The sequence below is a fragment of the Mesocricetus auratus genome, unplaced genomic scaffold (genome assembly GCF_017639785.1).
Source record: "Mesocricetus auratus isolate SY011 unplaced genomic scaffold, BCM_Maur_2.0 Super-Scaffold_100007, whole genome shotgun sequence".
NCBI classification, from domain to species: domain Eukaryota; kingdom Metazoa; phylum Chordata; class Mammalia; order Rodentia; family Cricetidae; genus Mesocricetus; species Mesocricetus auratus.
Window position 1 is genome coordinate 97,588,811 of NW_024429191.1, and position 22,940 is coordinate 97,611,750.

Genomic DNA, 22,940 nt, shown 5'->3' on the forward strand with positions numbered 1-22,940 from the left:
AGAAAAGGGTTAAAAATTAAGACAGAGCTAGCCAATGAAAAGCCCTAGCCATCCACCAACAGTTTTATAATTAATATAGCATCTGTGTGTTTATTTGGGGCAATGGGAAAAGAAACTCTGGTAAGGAATAACAGATCCCTGAAAGGCCATTTCCCCAGGGTGTCCAGTAGCTACCAGTTGGAAGATTGGTCACAATCAACTGCTTGCATCATAGAAAGGGTGGGGCTTGGATCTTACTGGGTAGATCAGGTCAGAACTCGGCATTCAGTGTCCCCTGGAGGTTGGCTGTAGGATTCAGGTGGCTTGCTCAGGCTGGGATCAAGGACACAGTGAGCAGGTATGATCTGTCCCTGAGTGAGGAAACTCTACCAAGCAGCAGCAAATCATTAGGTGTCAACCCATGTGTGCCATAAGTATGGGGCTGGGTCCCCAGTCTCCCGCTGTGCCTGTTGTCCCCCCCCCCCACCGAGATCCAGGACAATCACAGAACACCTTGCTGACCAGTGTGGAAGAATACTTGGTCAAAGAGTATTAATGCTGTCCCCACACTAGTGAGGCTTCCTGAACATTCTTCTCTGAGGGGGTCAGGCACAAATAATGCCAGGGTCCTCCCACGTCTCAGGGCATGTAGGGCACCTGAAATACACCTGCTGTCTCTCGGTACCCAGCCTAGTGGAGGAAGGGAAGGCAACAGGCAGGAGTCTGAGCACCCCTGGACCCCGAGTCTGCTGCTGGGGCGGTCTGTGCACCCGAGTCTCCTGCCTGGTGTCGATGCCATGTGACCTGCCATGACTCTCTGGGCTTTCGTTCGATGAACCCTGGCAGACAAGAGAGGAGAACCTCAGCACACACGTAGACAAATTGCCAGAGCCGGCACTGGGATGAATAGTAAATCCTCGGATTCTGCCAAGTGCCCCCGAAGAAACACCTGTCTGCTCTGAGAAGCAGAGACACCAGAGGAACTCAGGGGTCACCACTGAGACAGGAAACCCCAGAATCCATGTTTATGTTTACCAGAGAGCTGCCTCAGAGGCCAGAAGGTGCCTCGGCAGTCACCTAGGGCAGAGTCCCAGGCTGGCAGGGGCAGCAGGTGAGGGGCACCTAGGAGGGACAGGTAAGGAGGACAGCATCATTCTCCCTGGACAGACTGCAGGCACAGTGAGGTCCTTGAGTCTCTGGGCACTTGGGTTCCCTACCCAGGGTCTTGCTCCAAGCAGTCATCTAGGTCACTTGCCCCACTGAGATCAGGTTGATACCCTCATTAATAACAATAAAATAAAAAAGTTATGACATGCGCTTCTGTCCAGACAAGGAAATCCCAAATGCGGAATTTTCACTTCCCCAGGCTAAGGGTGTGGCTCAGTGGTGCATCATTGGCCTAGCACGTTCTGAGGCCCTGGGTTCAAGACTCAGTCCTGCGAGGCTGAAAATGCAAATGCTGTTCCCAGGCTGCCACCTTCTCTCCCACAACACTGCTGTGTCAGATGCTCTCACAGGCACGGGTGCGAGTGTGTGTTTGTGTGCCTGTGTGTCCGCACGTGTGTGTCTGCGTGCGTGTGCGTGCGTGCGTGTGTGTGTGTGTGTGTGTGTGCGCGTGCGTGGGTGGGTGTGTGTGTGTGTACCTACTCTTTGCCACTGCTGTCAGGTCTTATACACATGTGCACACATTCCTTATCACTGCTTCTTCAAGTCCCACAGGGAGCAGGTCACCCGCCCCAACCCCAACCCTGTCCTACCTTTCAGATCAACCTTAACCTCAGCCCCTCCCCTCGCCACAGGAGGACACTGGTGTCAGCAGCATGAAGCTGAATTTCACTGGTCTCAGGGCTCTGGTGACAGGGGCAGGGAGAGGTGAGTATGAGTAGGAGAGGAAGGGGGACAGTCTTAACAGGGACCCAAGGTGACCTTGGCACAGCTCAGCCCTACAGACCCTGACTCCCACTTCACCCAGGACTCAACTGCTTCTGTCACCCAGCTGGAGCCCCACTGCCCACTAGGACAGAATGCCAGTCTCTCCTCAGCCACCACAGTGGAAAAGGACAAGTTTATCTTGGCTTCAAGACAGCCCCTAGATCCATGCAGGGCAGATGGGTACCAGTCGGTCCCTTTCTCTGGGACCTCATCAGGAGGGTGCTGCCCTCTGGTGCCTCCTTTGGCCTGATTGGAGTGAGTCTGACTTCTTTCTGCCCAGGGATAGTCCCATCTAAGCCTGGCTCATTACCTTCAGTCCAGAACCCTCTCACTGCTGGCTGCAGAGACATAGGGGTAACAGCCTTGACTCCCTCCTGGGACCTAGACCCCAGCTGTGGCCAGGCCTACAGGGCCCTTACCTCACCACATTCCCTCTTTATAGGGATTGGGCGAGGCACTGCGAAAGCCCTGCATGCCTCAGGAGCCAAAGTGGTGGCCGTGTCACTCATCAACGAAGACCTGGTCAGCCTGGCCAAAGAGGTGAGGCCCAGCAGCCCTGCCCTGGCCTGGGATTGCTCCCCACCCGCAGGGGTGCATCAGAAGCTGGCTGAGACAATGCCTCACTCAGGACACCAAACAATGTCTCTCACAGTGTCCGGGCATAGAGCCTGTGTGTGTGGACCTGGGTGACTGGGAGGCCACAGAGAAGGCACTGGGCCGTATTGGCCCCGTGGACCTGCTGGTGAACAATGCGGCGGTGGCGCTAGTGCAGCCTTTCATACAGTCTACCAAGGAGGTCTTTGACAGGTGGGCACCTGGGGGGAGTGGGGGCAGGCTGGGGAGGGTTGCTGAAGACCGGTGGTGCAGGGAGCCATTGTTCCTCTCCTGCCAGGTCCTTCAATGTGAATGTGCGCTCTGTGCTGCAAGTGTCCCAGGTGAGGCGCTTAGGAGCTCTGTGCCCGGGCAGGAGGAACACCTGGGCAGGATGGGATGGCACAGGGCACAGTGAGCTATACCCCTAACTCTGGGCTTCCAGATGGTAGCCAAGGGCATGATTAACCGTGGAGTGGCAGGATCCATTGTCAACATCTCCAGCATGGTGGCCTATGTCACCTTCCCTGGTCTGGCCACGTACAGTGAGTGCACCCTTTCATTGTGGGAGCAGGAGCAGGAGGAGGAGGAGGAGGAGGTTCTGGGTGGGACTCCCAGAAGGAGGACTGAATAATTAGGGGGTCCTCAGCACTCCCCACCTCCCACAGGCTCCACCAAGGGTGCTATAACCATGCTGACCAAAGCCATGGCCATGGAGCTGGGACCATACAAGGTAGGCATAGGGGCCTGGGCCCACACCTGAGGGACAGATGACCTGGGGCACCTGGGGCAGGGCTGGAGGTTGAGGGTGAGGATGGGGTGAGGCTTTGGGCGTGCTCTGAGCTTGTCCTGTGGCCAGTCCTGAGCTGTGTGGGCGGGGCGAGTTTACTGGCTGTGCCGCCCACCTGCTGTGGCTTCTGGGGGGCGGGGCAGATCCGGGTGAACTCTGTAAACCCTACCGTGGTGCTGACTGACATGGGCAAGAAAGTCTCTGCAGACCCGGAATTTGCCAAGAAGCTCAAGGAGCGCCACCCACTGAGGAAGTTCGCAGGTCAGCTGGGGATGTGGGTGGGGGAATCGGCGAGGGGCAGCAGCAGCAGCCGGGCGGGAGGCAGAAGCCCTGACTGCTCTGTCCTCCTGCAGAGGTGGAGGACGTGGTCAACAGCATCCTCTTCCTGCTCAGCGACAGCAGCGCCTCTACCAGCGGCTCTGGCATCCTGGTGGACGCTGGTTACCTGGCCTCCTAGACGGCCCAGGTGCAGGGGACTCCTGGAGACTTCCCTGGCCTCACCCTTACATCAAGACCCCGCCTTCAACCCAACCCAATAATTTTGTTCGAATCCTGTAGAGCCCCACCCCACACACATCCATCCCCAACTTTAGACTCCGGGATCCCGCCATTCCATACCAGCTATGCTGAGATAATTTGATTAAATAAGTATCCCAAACCACGAAAAGTCACAGCTGGTGCCATTTTACAAGGCCGTGTGTGGATTATCACACCGCACTGTCGTGTGCAGGACGCCCTGATATCCCGATAGAGTCTGCTGCTGTCCCTTGTCTGCCCCTTACCTATGCCTGTCCCAGTGACCAATGCCCTGTGGGCTGGAAGCCCCAGGTCTGTCTGTGGTGTCCCTGCCCGATCTGGGATTGGGATCAAGGACAGTTGGCCTTTTATTTATTTTTTTTAAAGGGAGGGTATAGTCAAACAAGAGCTCCTTCTGCCAGGGTTACTGGCTGGGTGGAAGAGGGTGTGACAGAAGCAGCAGTTTAGCACATGGGTGCACTTTCTCACAGTGCACTGGATACCAAGAGTAGAATCTGCATATTTAACCCTTGTAATGCGAGTTAGAGTCCTTAGAGGGGAAGGAGCCTCAACTGAGTTAATGCCTCCGCAAGAAGCAGCTGTAGGGCATTTTCTAAATTAGTGATCTATACGGGAAGATGCAACCCATTTCGAGTGGTGCCATCCCTGGGCTGGTGGTCCTGTATTGTATAAGAAAGCCGGGTGTTGGTGGTGCACGCCTTTAATCCCAGCACTTGGGAGGCAGAGGCAGGCGGATCTCTGTGAGTTCGAGGCCAGCCTGGACTACAAGAGCTAGTTCCAGGACAGCCTCCAAAGCCACAGAGAAACCCTGTCTGGAAAAACCAAAAAAAAAAAAAAAAAAAAAAAAAAAAAGAAAGCAGACTGAAGCCGAGCCCTGGTGGCATACACCTTTAATCCTACCACTCAGGTGGATTTCTGAATTTGAGGCCAGCATGGTCTAAAGAGCAAATTCCAGGACAGCCAGGGCAGCACAGAGAAACCTTGTCTTGAAACAAACACACAACAAAAAAAGAAAAAGAAAAAAGAAAAGAAAAGAAACACCCTAACCAAAGCAACTTGGGGAGGAAAGGGTTTATTTTACCCCCTCCCTCTCTACAATCGGCTTCTAGGAGTTTGGCTCAGTGCTCAGCTGTGAATCTCTGCTTCTATTCCATCAGCTACTGGATGAAGGCTCTAGGATGGCATTCTTTTTGAGACAGGGTTTCTCTATTGTTTTGGAGGCTGTCCTGGAACTCACTCTGTAGACCAGGCTGGTCTGGAACTCACAGAGATCCGCCTGCCTCTGCCTCTCAAGTGCTGGGATTAAAGACGTGTACCACCAATGCCCTGGCTTCTATGATGGCCTTTATGGAAGTCATCAATCTCATTATAGGGGAAGGACATTTAAGGTAGCCTGTCCATTATTGCTTAGATTCTTAGTTGGGGTCATCCTTGTGGATTCCTGTGAATTTTCCTAGTTCCAGGTTTCTCGTTCAGCCCATAACAGCTCCATCTTTTAAGGTATCTCTTTTCTTGCTCTACATCTCTGTTTTTCCCCCCAACTCTGCCTTTCTGATCCCTCATGTTCTCTCTCTCCCCTTCTCCCCTTCTCTTTTGCCTACCTCCTTCCCCTCTTCCTCCCATGCTCCCATTTATCTCAGGTGGTCTTTGTTCCCTTCCTCTTCTTGGTGGTGGGTATCCTTGTCTGTCTCCCTTAGGTTCCTCCTTGTTTCCTAGCTTTTATGGGGTTGTGGATGGTAGGCTGGTTATCCTTTGCTCTGTGTCTAATATCCACTTAAGAGTGAATACAAACCATGTTTGTCTTTCTGTGTCTGGGTTACCTCAATTAGGATGGAATACTGACAGATAGGGAACCTGCATAAGACTGAACTAAGCCCCTGAACATGGGTGTCAGTTGGGGGGCTTTGGCAGTCTATGGGGCCCTGTGGCAGTGGAACCAGTATTTATCCCTAGAGGATAAACTAACTCTTTGGAGACCATTCCCTATGGAGGGATACTCTCTCAGCCTAGATACAGTGGGGGAGGGCTTTGGTCCTGCTCCAAATGATGCCCCATAGGAGGTGTCACCGTCTCTGAGGACTGGATGGGGGGTGGGATGGGGAGATGATGGGAGGCACCAGAGGACAGAAGGGAGAGTGACCCGTGATTGGTATGTAAACTAAAATTATTTTTAATTTAAATAAACAAATTAATAAAAAGGAAAAACAAAGTAGCTATTAACAAGCCTAACCTATTGGCCAAGCATTTATAATTTATATTAAGCCTCTGGGTCAATTATTTGGGAAGTGGCTACCAGGTATTTGGGAACCAGTGGTAGGGACAGGAAAACTTCTCCTATATAATACTGGGTGAGTAAGAGACCCATCCACCCTCCCTGTATCTGACTAGCTTGGTACATGAGTATCAAGGGACCAATAGGAAGATGTTATTGGTTATTGTACAACCTACTGCCCCTGTAGTGTGCTTAATCAACCTGTTTTTGTTAGTATGGGTGTGTGTGTGTGTGTATGTGTGTGTGCATATTTGTCAATACATCTGTTGTCCTAAAAACAAAGATTGTGGTAGGACATGACAGATGGTAAACTCTCAACTGTCTCTGGGTTTCAGTTCAGCAGGGACCACTGCTTGTTGTGGTCTATTCAAATTACTGTCTGTCAGTCTGGACCCAGTCCTATGTCTTGCCTCTGTGATCTTCAAGCTGAAGTCTTAGATATCTTTAAAAAAACAATATGTAAGGGTCAGGCCTTGTGTGATGGTACACCTTACTCCAAGCACCTAGGAGGCAGAGGCAATCAGATCTCTGTGAGTTCAAGGCCAGTTGGGTCTACATAATGAAATCCATAATAGCCAGGGCTACATAGAGAGATCTTGTCTCAAAAAAAATAAAAATAAAAAAGTCTCCTTTTGGAAATATTTATTTTGCTGGAGTTGGTGGTACATGCCTTTATCCCAGTACCCAGGAGGCAGAGGTAAGAGGATTTCTGTGGGTTTGAGGCCAGTGTGGTTTACATACAGAGTTCCAGGACAGCCAGTCTGTTACACAGAGAAACCCTGTCTTGAAAACAAAAAACAAAGATTAAAAAAAAACAAATGTTTTATTTGTATGGGTGTTTTGTTTGTACATATATTTATTGGATCGCTTGCATCAGAAGTCACATGATGGCATCAGATCCTCTGGAACTGAAGTGTTGAGTGGTTGTGAGACACACATGGGATCTAGGAACTGAATCTGGGTCCTCTGGAAGTGCAGCCAGTTTCCTTAACACTGGGGCATCTCTCCTTCGGGATCTGTTGATTTCAATGTAACCACAAGCAGAGACTCTGTATCTGTATCTTCTGCCTCCAGTAAAGACTTTTGAACTCTGCAGCTTCTTTAAATATTTTGTGGCCATTTGGTCACTTACATATCTGAGTGCAATGAACACACACACACACACACACACAAAGTGACATGTAAACTGAAACTCCAAATTATTACATAAGACTAAAGTAAGAAGATAAACCTTGCTTGCCAATAGCCAGGCCATCAAAGGAAATTCAAATTACTTGTACATTGTAGCAAACCAACCTAGCTTGTGAATTTACTGTTATGTGATACATTCTGACACTGTGGAAAGACACAAAAGTATGTTACGTTTCTGACACACTGTATTCACAACACTTGCCCAGAGTAGAGTAGATCAAAGCAGCCTGGGAGATACCAAACATCTCCTGGGTCAACTAGACATGCCCAAACTCTGTCCCCTGGGCCAACCAAACATGCCCAAACTCTGTCCCCTGGGCCAACCAAACATGCCAATCACTGTCCCCTAAGTCAACTAAACATGCTCAAACACTATCCCTGGGCCAATAAAAAATGCCAAACACTATTCCCTAGGTCAACTAAGCACATTCACACACTGCACCTTCTAGACAAGTTGCTGGAGTTGCAGCCAAGCCAGAAACAGGTGTAGTTTTCTTATGTGGCTCTTTACAAGATTACTGTTTGTCATGAGGCCCCTGGACCCCTAATGCTTCCTCTAATTCCCTAATCACTTAGAGTCACCCAGAATGGGTTGGAAGAGCAACTGTTTCTTCTCTTCAGGGTCTAGGACATCCTCATGTAGCTAAATCTCTATGGTGACAACTGCCAGGAGCTTCCATCAAGCCCACCTTTATAGACTGACAGATAAATATGCATACGATACATGGAAATAACACCAATTCGGAGTACATGCTTAGATAAACCGTCGTTTTTGTCTATTGCTAAGTCCTTGCAAGGTTTAGATCCTGGAATCCTGACTAGGGGCAGTGAGGAAGAAATGACAAATACAAGGACACACAGAAAAGCTGGGCTCAGCCTGTCTTTACTCTGTAATAGAAAAGCCATAGCCCTGCAGAATCTCAGTGTGATTATGGCATATAGTTGAACCAGGGAGGTGGGGTTAGTGTATACAGCAGAACCAGGAGGCAGGCTTAGCTAATCTCTATAGGAGAGCAGTCTTAAGGTGGTAACAGGGTGTGGGTGCAGAAAGCTACAGTGAACATTTTCTGCAAACACTGTCAACATTCCAATCAGACCAGAGGTGAAGGCTTTGCCATTCCCACAGGGCTGAGACATTGGGGGGGGTCCACATTCACTAAAGGCTTCACCATGCACTCCCTGCAGTTCACAGGGTCCATAATAGGACGAAGCAGGTGCCGTTCTCTCTTGGGGGCACCATGATAGCACATTCAGAATTTCCCATGGCTCTTAGATTAATACAGAGGTCTAAGAACACCCAGTCCCTTAAGGGAGCTCGAGCCTGCTTTCTTTTTGGATTTCAAATTTCCTGTCTAAAAACAAATGACCTAAGCCCAAAATAGTGTGAAAAGCCCTATAGAGAAACAAACAAACAAGCATGGTCCCTACAAAATTTCAAGTTTCCCAGCACCCAGAGTGGTTCACAACTCCAATGCCAGGGGATCTGGTGCCCACATCTGTCCACTGTTGGCACTGCAGGAATGTGATGCACAGAGCAAACATAAAAATACACAAGAAATAAAAATAAATCTCGCTTACCTGCAAAAACCAATTGATCTAATCTTAGAATATCCCAGAAGAACTCAAAGAAACAATAAAAGCAAGGCTCACCATACTCTGTTGGGAAAGGGCTGGCGGGGATCTTTCTCTAAGGCCTTGGAATGCAGGCACTGGTCTCTGCCTGGAGATTTGGCTGGGGTCTGCTCACCTGTCCAGTGTCTATGTTCAAATTATCTAACAAGGGCTGAGGAAATGGTCCAATCTGTTCATTGCTTTTCAAGTATGAGTTCTGAAGTTTGATTCCCAGAATCTGTGTTTAAAAAATCAGGAGTATTAACCAGGTGGTGGCACATGCCTTTAATCCCAGCTCTGGGTAGGCAGAGACAGAAGGATCCCTTGGGCTTGCTGGATAACTAGCCTAGCTGAATTGGCAAGCAAGCCATAGATTACAGAAAAAAAAACCCCACTCTGTTTCAAGAAAACAAACGCTAACAGTTCCTGAAGAAAGCACACAAAGCTGACCTCTGGACATGTGTCCCCACACACAAGCACACACACACACACCAATCTCTTGAAAAATAGAAGAGCAATATCCACTTTCCATTTCATCGTTTAAAAAAAATTTTTAAGCCGGGCGGTGTTGCGCACGCCTTTATTCCCAGTACTTGGGAGGCAGAGGCAGGCAGATCTCTGTGAGTTCGAGACCAGCCTGGTCTACAAGAACCAGTACCAGGACAGCCTCCAAAGCCACAGAGAAACCCTGCCTCGAAAAACCAACCAACCAACCAAACAAAAAAACCCCTGTGCTACACATGCTTGGTACTTAATCCTCTTTTCTTGTGATCTCAAGCTACTCCATCCCAGGAGACTGTGGGGACACTGCCCTGTGCACTACTCTGTTGTTACCACCAAAAGGAATATTGACTTCACAGTCAACCGTCGTTGCTAAGAGACACATATAGGTACAAATTGGCAGGCTCTCATCCATGGATTCTATTCTTTACAAAGGAGAAAATAAAGTGCTTCAGTGACTTCCCAGAGGCGGACCGCCTGGCCCCAAGTGCTGGAAGGACTTGGGACAGCAGCCATTCTCTTCTGGCCCCAGCCAGTGGCTCTCTCTGTACTGCAGCGCCCCCTGCTGTCTGTGTGCCTGCCGTCCCCGCAGCTGAGCCTGAACTGTGAAGTCCCAGGTGCCTGGGGGCTACTTGTAGCTCCTCCCTAAGTGCCCATTACTGCCTGTCTTCATAGTCTACCCCTGCTCCTTTGCGCTCCCCTCTAGTCTTCCTTGAATGATGTTCTGTTGTAGCTCGCAGACCCCCAGGGGCTCATGTCTGAGACTCAAGTCTCTTCCCAGAATATCTGAGCAGCAGGAATGACGAGACCAGAGTAGAAAACTGTTAGAAATCTTCAGTCAATAACCAAAAACTAGACAAGAGTGCATGGCTAGTCACCCAAGAGGAATACGAAAATGTTGAGCATAGCCTTCAGCTTGACCAAGAAAAGAGTGAGAGAATTGACCCAAGTTAGCCCCCTCATCCTTGACAACCCAGGCTCCCGGGCTCAGCTTCTGCCGAGGAGAGGGACCTTTCCCTCCGTTTGTTTGCTTGTTTTATAAGTTCCCACCAGGATTAATTCAGCCCATTGCTGCACCTGCCCTGAGCACTGTGGGGATTTGGCGTGGAGCTCCCAGTAGTTCTGTGTAGGGAGATGGGAGGAGGGAGATTGGAAGAGGGAGGAGAATTGGCTCCCTGACGTCTAGTTGAGCTGAAATGGTAAGCTTCAGGCTCACTGAGAGTCCCTGTCTCTAAAATAATGCGGAGATCAACTCAAGATGACAGCCAGCATCAACCTCAGGGCTCTAGGTGAACATGAGTGTGCACACGGGAGCACACAGGGAGACAGGGAGAGGCCTGCTTTCTCTTACACACACATCACCAACTGTGGACAGGAAAGCATGACAAGTAAATCCATATTCAGAAGGTTGTACATTTAGGACATACCACTTGTGTACTTGGGTGTCTGAAACTCACTATGAAGTTTTGAACTCTTCATCTTTTTCTTCTTCCACACACCGAGGGCTGAAATTGTAGGTGTGCAACATCACACCCAGATTTTTTTAATTTCCTTCCTTCCTTTCTTTCTTTTTTTTTTTTTTTTTTTTTTTTTTTTGGAGACAGGGTTTCTCTGTTGTTCTGGAAGCTGTCCTGGAACTCACGCTGTAGACCAGGCTGGCCTTGAACTCACAGAAATCCGCCTGCCTCTGCCTCCCGAGTGCTGGGATTAAAGGCATGTGCCATCACTGCCTGGTTGGTTTCTTGTTTTGTTTTTCCTTTGAGACAAGGTTTCTCTGTGTAGTCCTGGCTGTCTTAGAACCCACTTTGTAGACCAGGCTGGTCTTGAACTCACAGAGATCCACCTGCCTCTGCTCCTCGAGGGCTGGGATTAAAGGCATGTGCCACCACTGCCCGGGTAACAGATCATTTTACTTTTTTAAGATTTATTTATTTTGTATACATTGTTCTGCCTGCATGTCTGCCTGCAGGCCAGAAGACGGAGCCAGATCTCACTACAGATGGTTGGGTGAGCTACCATGTGGTTGCTGCGAATTGAACTCAGGACCTCTGGAAAAGCAGCAGCCAGTGCTCTTAACCTCTGAGCCATCTCTCTAACCCCAGATTTATTAAAGAGAACCTTAAATATAATAAATCAAAGATACCAGTGAGGTGGAGTGGGAGCTACTGTTTCAGATATTAGTGGGTTGTGGGATGCTCAGGACACAGGACCAGCCTTGGCAGGTGGAGGCACTGGGAACACAACCCCACAGTCCTTTATCCTATAGCAAGCTGCATTAACTCCGGAAAGCCTCTGGCAGTCAACACCTTGTCTGTTCTGGGTGGTCACCACCCCTGCAGAGTCTGCAAACACCCCTCCTGTGGGTCGGTGTGTGGACTTGCTCCCATCCTTGGCCCCTTGTTGGGCCCCAGTCCCCACGGGGTCTCTGTGAGTTGCTTGTCAGCCAATAACCACAGATGCATCCTGTTTTCTAACCCTGGCTTACAGCTCCCGCCTTGCTCCACTGGCATCAACCTCTGATTATGAAAACAGGAGCTCTTACACCTGGGGTTTTTTCCACTGTGCTGTAAGTCTGTATATAAGGCTCCTTGCGATAAACACGCACTCCCGCACTCTCTCAGCACAAACGGCTGGACGGCATGTCTTTCATTTAAATCCCCAGGCTTTCTCCTGATACGTTAGACTTGCTCGTGGTGCAGGCGCCACAGGCCCTGCAATTCAAAGACACTGCTTTACCGGTGGAGTCCATGAGTGAATACAGGGCAGGGTAAGGAGGAAATTTTTGCATGCTAAGTGCAAACATGAGGCCTCTAAACTTCAGGTGCCAGGCGGAGTTGAGATTGGCAACATCCCCACCCTGGGCTCACAGCTGAACTGGCCGATACAGGTAACTCCTTTCCTCATAGCATCCTGGTGTTGCTGTAAGCAGCTCTCCACAGCTCCATGCTCTCTTGCTTCAAGCTCAAACAGCTCAACTGTGGGCCTGCTTCTCAGGCCCAGCCCTTGCCCTTCTACCCCGGACCCAACTGTAAAGAAACAGAGCTTCTCCATGAAATGCCAGCTGTCAGAAGTCGCGGGACCCCAAGACCTGTAAAGTTTGACCCAAAATCGAGTTTTCTCTTCCTTTTGTTGTGTACCTGTTCATGTGGAGGTTACTTTCAGGTGCCAGTTCTCAAGTACAATTTCTTGCTTTTTTGTTTTTGTTTTTTGGAGACAGGGTTTCTCTGTATTATTTTGGAGGCTGTCCTGGAACTTGCTCTGTAGACCAGGCTGGCCTCGAACTCACAGAGATCCACCTGCCTCTGCCTCCCGAGTGCTGGGATTAAAGGCGTGCTATACCACTGCCCGGCCTTCTTCTTCTTTTGGAACAGGGTTCTCTGTAGCTTTGGAACCTGTCCTGAAACTCACTCTATAGACCAGGCTGGCTTCGAACTCATGGAGATCCACCTGTCTCTTGCTCCCAAATTGATGGGATTAAAAGCGAGCGCCATCACCGCCCAGTGTCTTTTTTTGTTTTTGTTTTTTGTTTTTTTTTTTGAGACAGGATTTTTCTGTGTAACAGCCCTGGCTATCCTGGAACTAGCTCTGTAGACCAGGCTGGTCTCGAATTCACAGAGACCCGCCTGTCTCTGCCTCTCGAGTGCTGGGATTAAAGGCGCGCGCCACCATGCCCAGTTTATTTTTTCTCTCAGTGTGGGTTTTGTAGCCCAAACTCATATTCTCAGGCTTGTATGGTAAGAACTGCAGTGACCAAGCCATCTCCCAGTGTCTTTCTTGTATTGAAACCAGGTCTGTATTAGCCCAGGCTGGTCTTGAACTCTGCATCTTTGTGAGTGCTGAGATTACTGGCTTGTACCACCACCACCACGCAGGGCTCTGGGGCATGTTTCACTTCTGGTGAGCAGAACCCAGGCATGTCTATGGCTTCCTGCCCTTCACACACACACAAGCTCTTCCAGGGACACAGGGAAGCCAGAAGCCCATCCCAAGTTGAAACCATCATAAATGGGAAGTGTATTTAACATACCTACCCCCCCCCCACACACACACAGTGCCTTAGCTTCACAACACAGCCTGCTCTGCACACAGCAGTACCCATCCTCAAGAACTCACTGCTAGGACTGCCAATGACTTAGAGACTGTATGGTATGTTCCCAGTCCAGGGGAAGACTATTTAACTTACAGGAGCATTAATTACTTGAGACAGTGCCTTTAGTTAGCCCTGGCTGGCCTGGAACTCATAATTTAGATCAGGCTGGCCTCAAACCTGGGGGATCCTTTGGCCGCAGCCTTCCCAGTGTTGAGATGACTGACGCGTGTGAACCACCACACCCAGCTTTGAAGTAGGAGCTCCACAGTATATAAAGTATGTTCATTAACACCAAGACGCCCTCCCTCTTCTTGTGGCTTCACAAGTTCTAGGGCAAAAGTGTTTCGCCATGAGCCTTGCCTTCCACCCTATTTTATACTAAGTAAAAGTTCTTGCCGGGTGTGGTGGCACACAACTTCTTTTCCACTCCTCAGGAGACAGAGGCAGTTGGACCTCTGTGAGTTCAAGGTTCATCTGGTCTACATAGCAAGCTCCAGTACAGCTAGGGCTACAAAAGAAGACCCTGTCTGAAACAGAACAAAACAAAAAAACGAAGTCCTAAGTTGAAGTTGAACCATCCTAAGCCAGGGACCATCAAGTCGCACTTACACACACACCAACACACATGTGCACACGTGGGCAGGGTTCAGGGCACACACCCTTTTTCAGTATGCTCACACAAACACTATACAAGTGCCCATGTACACAGGCAGACTCAGACACTTATCAGCTATGCCCATACACTCCCATGTCCCCAGACACATTCACGCACACAGCAGCCACGCCCACACACTCCCATATAACCAGCATACCCATGCACAAAACACCTGTGGTCCATGCAGGCCTTTACACTCGGGCAGTTATGCACACGGCAGTCATGCTCCATCATGTGTGCTGAGAGAAACCACTCTGTAGTCCTGCTTGGCCTTATGGTACGGAGCGTGAAGGAGGTGGGCGGTGCTGTGGGGTCAGGCCTCCCTGGAGGAACGTGCCCTGTAGACATCTTCGAAGCTGAGCCTGCCAGGTGCCTTGGGGTCACTTAGTACAAGAGGAACCAAACTAAGAATGACAAAGAAGCCTTTACTCAGTCCTGCCGCCACTTCCCCGCAGCGCACCCCCCGTAGAAGGTGGCTGGGTCTGCACCTCGCTCCCGAGGGGCCTAAAGGAACAGCTCTCACTGTGCTGTTGGTTTGTGGGAGACTCGGGGAGGGCCAAGGGTTGAGGTAATGGAAGTACAGCCTTTGGGGCATCCACTGGCCGGGTAGTCTGCACATTTCTGGGTTTGGACAGTGGTCCTGCGAGCCCTCCAGGAAGAGTCTGCGGCCAGGCCTGGAGCCCAGTCCTTGATGACCAGCCCACCCCGCACCGTCTTCTGTAGGTGAGGACAAGCTGCAGCTGTGGGAGGTTGGGAACCGGTCCCCTCCTGCGCCACAGTCACTGGGGTGGAAGACCTTATCCATGGGAAGACCTTCGGGCTGGGCTTAGGCATCTGCGGCTCAGTGGCATTTGCCCATTCTCGGTGTTCCTGGATGATCTCCGGCACGCACAGCCCGCTGTCCTCACTTTCCCGAGGTTACCTGGTGTCTAACTGGAAGGGGGATCGTGGGAGGTCTTCAAGCAGCCTCATCTTCTGCTGATTGCTTGAGCCCAAGGCCTGAGCAAGCCGGGTGGAGCAGCCACCAGGGGGGGGGCCGTCGGTTAATGAAGAGCTACCTCACCCCTGTTCTTCGTAGGACACCAGTGGGTGTCTGGGTAGAGAAGGCAATGCACAGACTGAAACCTGTCAGGGGAAGAAGGGAGGTCGGGCCTGCCGGGCAGCGGACTGACGGCAGAGTCGTTGTGTGTCCCGTGGTCCTCCCCCCCCCCCTGCCCAATCACCTCGTAGGGTCCTGTTGTATACTGAAACTTCCGGCCACATTCACCACGTTACGTGGGTTCTCGGGACCCCCATAGCTCAGGGTGACCTGGGGGAGGGATCGAGGAGAGCGAGGGTCAGTTCTTCCTCTCAAGTACTCTACCCGGTAGAGGAAACTTCCCTCGCCCCTCAGACTCAGGGACCCAAGATAGTGGCCCTTTGTACAGAAGCCCCTCTGGACTTCCCATGAGCCTCTCTGCTCCTGAGGGCCCTCCATTCAGCAGGCAAGGCCTCGGCCCAGGGTCCACTCCCCAGGGACAAGACTATCCCGAGGCTAGCCCTCTCCGGAGCCCTGGACAACTGGGAGACCCCCCCTGGGAGACAGGCGGGGCCCTTGTGGGAGTGAGGTTATGGCTCGGGCCGGGGGTGTCTTCTACCTGCTGCAGAATGGCGTCGGATGGCAGCCTCTGCAGGTTCTCCAGGTGGGAATGAAATAGGGTACTGCGAAGCAGTCGGGCACCCAGAAGCCCTTCCACGATGTAGCCTACCGTGCAGTCATCAGGCAGCCGTACCCGCTCGGCTGTGCTCATGAAACTGCCTAGGCTGGAGGGTAGGGCAGTCAGCACCTCTGCAGCCCTTAGCAACCCCCAGAGCCAGGCCGCTGGGGCTCCCCATCTCCCGCTTACCTGGCCCATGGACTCATTTTGAGGGCAAGACCCCTGCTCAGGCAGAACCCAGCCCCACCAGTAGCAAACCAGAACTTCACTGTGTTTGACTGGAAAAAGGGAAAGCTTGGTCAAGGGTGCCCAAGGATAGGGCTCTTCACCATCAACCCTCCAGCTGAATCATGCCATCCTGGGCTACCGTGTAGGAGAGTCTGCGGAGGCATAGGGTGTTCCCAACAAGTCACTACGCCTGATTTGCCAGCTCCGTGGGGCCTGGACCCAGGGTCCCTGGCCCACGCCCGTCTTAGCCTATTCTCACGCTTGCAAGCATTCACTGAGTCAGCCTCAGGGAGGGTGTCAGCCCAGCACTCACGGTGCCGCCGCCCTGGACCCTCTCGGTGGCCTCGATGGGGTGGTCCAGACTGGGTCGCCCCAGGTAGACGTCCTGGTTGGAAGAGAAGGTGGAGAGCAGGTGCAGCAGGCTTTCGGGGTTCACATAGTTGTCGTCGTCCACGTGGCAGAACCATCTGAAGGCGGAGGGAGAGGGCCGGTGCGCTGAGACCCGCCCCCCATTTGGGTGGGAGCCCCCCACCACGCTTAGTCTGGGTTCTCTGATGGGTGAGGTTACTTACTTTCGTCCAGATTCTATGAACTTATCGTATTCCACCGACATTTTACAGCACAGTGCTTGGCGGGTGCGCACGGCAGAGCAATTGGTGTTGATCATGCGGCCGCCTGCACGGGAACGGGAAATGTGAGGGTTGACTTGCAGCTTGCCTCCTTGGGGTTCAGGCTGGGCTATGCCTGTGCAGCCACCGGACCAGGTTCAAAGGTAGCCCCACCACAGCCCTCATTTGGAAAGAGATGACGATTGCTTCCTTGAGGAATGTGGGTGACATTGGCCAGTGGCACCCTGCCGGGAAACTGGGGAATCTGACGACTGGAAGAATGGGCACTGGACGGTGGACTGGCCATGGATGGGTGTCCTGGCTCTGCGCCCCCCCCCCACCAGCTGTGTGACTATAGTCAAGGAACAGAATGGCCACAGTAGCTACAATTCAGTCCAGGGGAACTTCTCACCTGCCAGCAGCTGGAGCTCAGGATCGTCACCATCGGTGAAGATGAACGTCTGTGGGAGAAAACACCGTGAGCAGCGAGGGGGTCTGGGAGCAAGTGCGGGACCCCGGGCACAGGGGTGCGGGGGTGGGGTGTGGTTGCCCGGGATCCAGGAACCTGCGCGGGCGGCGGGGCGCGCACCTGCCGTGGGGCTCGTGAGATCCAGGTGCGCAGCAGCAGCCTCAGGCGCGGGCCGTGGTTCCTCCGAGTGGTCTTGACTGCGATGAAGACGTCGTCGGGCTGCAGGCGGGAGACCTCGAGGTTCAGACCAGGGGTCGCGATCCGACCGGGGTCCGGTGTGAGCGCGCGAGGCAGCGGCAGCGGCAGCAGCAGCAACACAGCCAGGACCGCGGCCAGCGCGAGGCAGGCCCGGCACAGCACCCCCCGCACGCGGCTCATACGATCGCCCGGCCCGGGCGCTGGGCGCCCGCCTGAGAGTGCGGCGGCCCCTTTAAGAGTGACTAGCGCCCCGCCCCGCGTCTTGACCCGGAACTGACGGCCGCGGCCCGCGCCCCGGAAGTGAACGTCGCTCTGCGGCGCCGGGGGTGGAAGATGCCGCTGCCGGTTCAGGTGTTTAACTTGCAGGTAGGGGTTGGCGGCTGCGCTCGCCGCGCGGCGGTTCGGTCCAGGTCGGGCCTGGTGGGCGGGGCCGGCGGCGGGCGGGGCGGGGCGGGGCTCGCGGCTCTGGCCTAGGCGCGCGAGCATCGCCAGCATCGCCAGCCTCGCGGGCCGCTCTGGGCTCCGGCCCCCGCCCCGCCCCCGCCTCGCGCGCCAACGCTTTTTCGTGCTGGTGCTGGTGCTGGTGCTGGTGCTGGTGCTGGTGCTGGTGCTGGTGCTGGTGCTGGTGCTGGCTGCCGGGGAGAGGTGCGTCAGGCCAGGATGCGGGGCAGCCCGGCGCCCAGCTCTGCCTCGTCGTCGGCCTCCGACCTGAGCCGCAGCCCAGCGCACAGCAGGTCGGACTTGCGGCCCGGCACGTCGGGCGACTACAACCTGAGTATCAGCCTGTCGGCCTGCACGCTGCTTTCCGAGGTACCGCTGCTCGCCCTGCGGGAAGCCGCCCTCCGGGGGCGCTCGCTCGGGGCCCTTTGGCCCCTCGAGCCCTCGGCCGACCTCTTCCGCGTCGCGGCCTGTCTGCTTTGGCTCTCCCGACTTCTGCAGATGGGCTGTCCCATCTATTTTTGTTTTCTGTGGCCCGGAGGAAGCTGCATCCGTATGGCGGCTGGGAGCGCTTGCGGGCACCTGAAGTCAGTCAGTCAGAGAGTCGTGCTCAAACACCTGAGTGGGAGAGCTAACGAGGGCACCTGGCGACCAGCACCTGTGGGAGATCAGTGCGGTTGTGCCTTGGGAAATCTTGGATAGAACTGACCACGGAAGACAGGAGCCACCCCCCTGCCCTCCCTGGCGCCGTGCGTCAAGGTGCTCTTTCTACATTGCAGGGGGCTGTGGAGCCCATGCAGATTGATGTGGATCCCCAGGAAGACCCCCAGAACGCACCTGATGTGAACTACGTGGTGGAGAACCCTACCCTGGTACGGATCCTCGCGTGTGGGGAGAACTGCTGGCGGCTCGGGTCTGTTGAGGGACCCAAGTCAGACGCCCCACTGTAGTGGATAGCTTGGGGAGATTGGTGATTCTTAGCAACCACTTTAGTCACATTTTTTTTCCTGAGCCACGAAACTGGGTTTGCATTTGCCTGCCTATGTTGGGGTCTCAGGTGGGTCTAAGACTCTGCACCCTCTTAGAGGGAGCCAGCCCCATTGAGACACGGTGTGAAGCAGAGGTCTATTCGCAACTTGTTAGGGTATGCCCAGGTTCCCACTTTCCAGTGCAGAGCTTGAGCTGAAGGTCCTCGGTCCACCCCAGTGATGTCTTCCCAGAATCTATCTGGGAAGGTAGTCGATTCTGTGGGCCCAAGGCCTAAGGAAGGATAGTGTACTCCGGCTCAAGCTGTTGGGTCCTTGCTTACCCCCATCTCCTCCCACCCCAGGATCTGGAGCAGTATGCAGCCAGCTACAGCGGCCTGATGCGCATTGAGCGGCTGCAGTTTATCGCTGACCGTTGCCCTCCTCTGCGGGTGGAGGCCTTGAAAATGGCCCTGTCCTTCGTGCAAAGGACCTTCAATGTGGATATGTATGAAGAGATCCACCGGAAACTCTCTGAGGCTACCAGGTAAGGCCTCGGAAGGGGCAAGTGACCAAGTCTGGCAGGGCCTTTTTTTTTTTTTTTGGTTTTATGAGACAGGGTTTTTCTGTATTGTTTTGGAGGCTGTCGGTCCAGCCTGGCCTCGAACTCACAGAGATCCGCCTGCCTCCGCCTCCCGAGTGCTGGGATTAAAGGCGTGCGCCACCTCCCGGCTCTGGTGGGGCCTTCCTGTACTCCTGTCATCATGACCTGTGCCCCACTGTGCACTGTGATGGCCCTGTCATGTACCTCTGCACATGGGAGGCGTGAACATGTTAACTCCAAGTGGCGGGGAATCATTAGCAGGCCCTGTTTTCCCTCTCCTGGCTTCCTTTGCCTCTGTGTAGACAACTGGGATACTTAATCATTGAGAACCTAGTGTAGCTGTCCTTTGGTGTGTGTGGGGGGGGACACACGCCTGGGTCAAAACCTCTCACCCTCAATTAAACCTCCCTATCGTACTGTGGGGTCCTAGGTTGGGAATTATCTCTGCCCCTGGTACAGATTGGGTCCTTTGGGTGGGGCAAAAGATAGACACAGGCTTGTGATGTCCTCTTCCCTTCCTCCCTGGTCCTTGAGGTTGTCACTGTCCTGATGGCTAGGTTATCCCTCAGGGAACTGCAGAATGCGCCGGATGCCATCCCCGAGAGTGGAGTGGAGCCCCCACCCCTGGACACAGCCTGGGTGGAGGCCACTCGGAAGAAGGCCCTGCTGAAACTGGAGAAGCTGGACACAGACTTGAAGAATTACAAGGGCAATTCTATCAAAGAGAGCATCAGGTGCTGGACTGCACGTGGGTGGGGGCGGGGCTGGGGCGGGGCCTGGCTGGTCCCTCGACCAGTGTCCACTCATTGCCAGGCCTACAGGCGTGGCCATGATGACCTGGGTGATCACTACCTGGACTGTGGGGACCTCAGCAATGCCCTCAAATGTTACTCTCGAGCCCGGGACTACTGCACCAGCGCTAAGCATGTCATCAACATGTGCCTCAACGTCATTAAGGTGGCCTGGGTGACAGGTGGGTAGGCATGGAGGGCCCACAAAAGGCAACCTAGACTTAGTCTGGCCTTGCCTACTCATCTGCCAGGTCAGCGTCTACTTGCAAAATTGGTCTCATGTGTTAAGCTATGTCAGCAAGGCTGAGTCCACTCCAGAGATTGCTGAGGTAAGGTCCACCTCCACAGACACTCTGCCTAAGTAGTCTGGTCCCCTGGTAGCCCCCCATACCCATTTTACCCCAACCTCCTTTTGAGCGTACTCTTGTCCCTTCTCAGGGTAGGTTGGGGACAGGAAGTAGAGCTCCTTGAATGAGGAGGGCAGGGTAGGGGGCCTCTCATGTCTGTTGCCTTCCCCTGTAGCAGCGTGGAGAGCGGGACAGCCAGACCCAAGCCATCCTCACCAAGCTCAAGTGTGCTGCAGGTGAGGCTTCCAGCCACCTCAAGCCCTTATAACCTTCAGACAGGGCCCACCTTGGAGAAATAGCAGGAGATAGAGTGCTGGCAGGCTTCAGGGCATTGGTGTGTGTCTGTGTCTCTCTCTGTGTGGCACTTGCTTCAAGTTCAAGCAGAAAAGCTGGTGGGACCTGGGGAAGTAAATGAGCTGGTTCCTGAGCCTGGCTATATGTTAAGGGCATTGAGATTTTCCTACAGACACCTAAGTTACAGGAATATCTTTAGTTAGATGCTGTTACTAACAGGATTTCTGTCCCTAAACTGAGGAATATTGGTGGAAAGAGGCCAATGGGGCTATCCACTGATGACCATGGTCTCCTAGGGCTCTAGCAACCTCCTCTAAATAGCCTAGCTTCATTGGTCTCCTCTCTGGTCCCCTTCTAGGCCTGGCTGAGCTGGCTGCACGGAAGTATAAGCAAGCCGCTAAGTGCTTCCTTCTGGCTTCTTTTGATCACTGCGACTTCCCAGAGGTGAGGAGGGGCATATGGAACTCTTCACCTTGTCCAAGTCAGTAAGAGGAAGTGAGGGCTCACGGATTGAGCTGTTAACCTCTCGAGCGAGGTCTAAGCATTCTGAGTGGGTAGAGGGAAGGGCAGGCCAGGCCCAACTCTGGCCTCCCTCCTTGGTCTGTACACCAGTGACCAGGACCCCGCCTCCCCTCCTGCCCCTCAGCTGCTGTCCCCCAGCAATGTGGCTGTCTACGGTGGCCTGTGTGCCTTAGCCACTTTTGACCGGCAGGAGCTGCAACGCAATGTCATCTCCAGCAGGTAAATTGGATGGCGGGCTCCTACCTTCTGTTCCTGCCCAGGTTCAGTCCCTTCTGTCCCTTCTTAGCTAACAGTCTGGTCTCCTCAGCTCCTTCAAGTTGTTCCTGGAGCTGGAGCCACAGGTCAGAGACATCATCTTCAAATTTTATGAGTCCAAGTATGCTTCATGCTTGAAGATGTTGGATGAGATGAAGGTAAGGGACAAGGGTATAGTCACATTGAGACTGGGCCAGATTGTGCCTCAGGGTCACTGACACGTTCTCCTCTGCAGGACAACCTGCTCTTGGACATGTACCTGGCCCCCCACGTCAGGACACTGTATACTCAGATTCGCAACCGGGCCCTCATTCAAGTGAGTAGAAGAGGGGGTGACATAGCTGTGTGGGATGCAGACATTCTGTGGAGCAGTGGACAGCTTGTGGCTTCTGTCCTGTAGTACTTCAGCCCCTACGTGTCAGCTGATATGCACAAGATGGCTGCAGCCTTCAACACGACAGTTGCAGCCCTGGAGGATGAGCTAACGCAGCTCATCCTGGAGGGGCTCATTAATGCCCGCATCGATTCACACAGCAAGGTGGGTAGGCAGGGCTGGGCTGCTGGGAGTGTGTGGTGTGGAGACCTGCTGGGCCATTGTGAACCTTCTCCCATGCCTGTACAGATACTGTATGCTCGAGACGTGGATCAGCGCAGCACCACCTTTGAGAAGTCCCTGCTGATGGGCAAGGAGTTCCAACGACGTGCCAAAGCCATGATTCTGAGGGCAGCTGTGCTGCGCAACCAGATCCATGTCAAGGTGAGCAGCCTGGGGTGTGAAGGAACGAGCAGCACTTACACAGCCTCCACTGAACCCTCCCTGTCCACTGCAGTCTCCTCCTAGAGAAGGGAGCCAAGGGGAGCTGACTCCAGCCAACAGCCAGTCACGGATGAGCACCAACATGTAAAAGGCATCTCCCTGACCTTGAGTGTGGTCTGCACTCCTACCCTGCCCATGGGAGCAGCACCTGGGCCTCCTGCCTGCTTTCCTCAAGAGGAGGCTCCGGACTGTGTGTGGTTCAGTAGTGCAGCCTGGCCCTTCCACTCTTGAGGTATTCTCTGCTGTGGCAGGCAAGCTGCCCATTATGGCCACTCAGGCCTGATTCTAGGTTTCTGACCCAACGAAACAGACCGTGTGCAATGCCCAGGTAGGGGAACCTCAAACCCCTCCTGTCCATGTGTAGTTGTGACTGCAGCAGTGTAGTCCATTAAAGTCTAGATTGATCATTGCCCCAGGCTCTGTTCCTTTCTGCTTTATCCAGGGCAATCCCCTGGATACTCTGACCACTCAGAAACGGCAGGGAGTGCCCCACTCACTTCATACTGTTCCTGACTCCCAAGGAGCCTGCTCTCCTGGCTCAGTGGACCTTGGATGAGG

The 22,940-nt window shown here is 53.2% G+C and overlaps 3 protein-coding genes across 12 annotated transcripts; 2 read left to right on the plus strand and 1 right to left on the minus strand.

Annotated features, from left to right (window-relative positions):
- The first annotated feature begins 231 nt into the window (after positions 1–231).
- Positions 232–3,953, plus strand: LOC121141595 (carbonyl reductase [NADPH] 2-like). 2 transcript variants are annotated; one of them, XM_040750207.1, is made up of 9 exons: positions 232–337; positions 1,779–1,851; positions 2,354–2,451; positions 2,564–2,718; positions 2,804–2,846; positions 2,948–3,047; positions 3,171–3,235; positions 3,436–3,553; positions 3,646–3,953. In XM_040750207.1, exons 2-9 carry the CDS (start codon positions 1,800–1,802, stop codon positions 3,747–3,749), a joined length of 735 nt encoding a protein of 244 aa, XP_040606141.1. In that variant the 5' UTR covers positions 232–337; positions 1,779–1,799; the 3' UTR covers positions 3,750–3,953. The 2 variants fall into 2 exon arrangements, with proteins under 2 accessions (XP_040606141.1, XP_040606142.1); XM_040750208.1 differs by having other exon boundaries at positions 238–337; positions 1,744–1,851.
- A 10,601-nt stretch (positions 3,954–14,554) lies between these two features.
- Rfng (RFNG O-fucosylpeptide 3-beta-N-acetylglucosaminyltransferase) lies at positions 14,555–17,593 on the minus strand. The gene is made up of 8 exons (XM_005069792.4): positions 17,272–17,593; positions 17,095–17,143; positions 16,647–16,749; positions 16,388–16,541; positions 16,036–16,124; positions 15,787–15,952; positions 15,373–15,458; positions 14,555–15,274 (listed from the first exon to the last, which is right to left on the minus strand). Exons 1-8 carry the CDS (start codon positions 17,527–17,529, stop codon positions 15,193–15,195), a joined length of 987 nt encoding a protein of 328 aa, XP_005069849.1. The 5' UTR covers positions 17,530–17,593; the 3' UTR covers positions 14,555–15,192.
- Gps1 (G protein pathway suppressor 1) lies at positions 17,581–22,791 on the plus strand. 9 transcript variants are annotated; one of them, XM_005069789.4, is made up of 14 exons: positions 17,581–17,715; positions 18,567–18,659; positions 19,118–19,299; positions 19,914–20,090; positions 20,178–20,313; positions 20,399–20,476; positions 20,670–20,730; positions 21,147–21,232; positions 21,435–21,529; positions 21,618–21,723; positions 21,801–21,881; positions 21,966–22,103; positions 22,188–22,322; positions 22,396–22,791. In XM_005069789.4, the coding sequence occupies exons 1-14, from the start codon at positions 17,683–17,685 to the stop codon at positions 22,468–22,470; spliced, it is 1,476 nt and encodes a 491-aa protein (XP_005069846.1). In that variant the 5' UTR covers positions 17,581–17,682; the 3' UTR covers positions 22,471–22,791. The 9 variants fall into 9 exon arrangements, with proteins under 9 accessions (XP_005069846.1, XP_021082661.1, XP_005069848.1 ...); XM_021227002.2 differs by having other exon boundaries at positions 20,673–20,730; XM_005069791.4 differs by having other exon boundaries at positions 19,926–20,090.
- Positions 22,792–22,940: the final 149 nt, after the last annotated feature.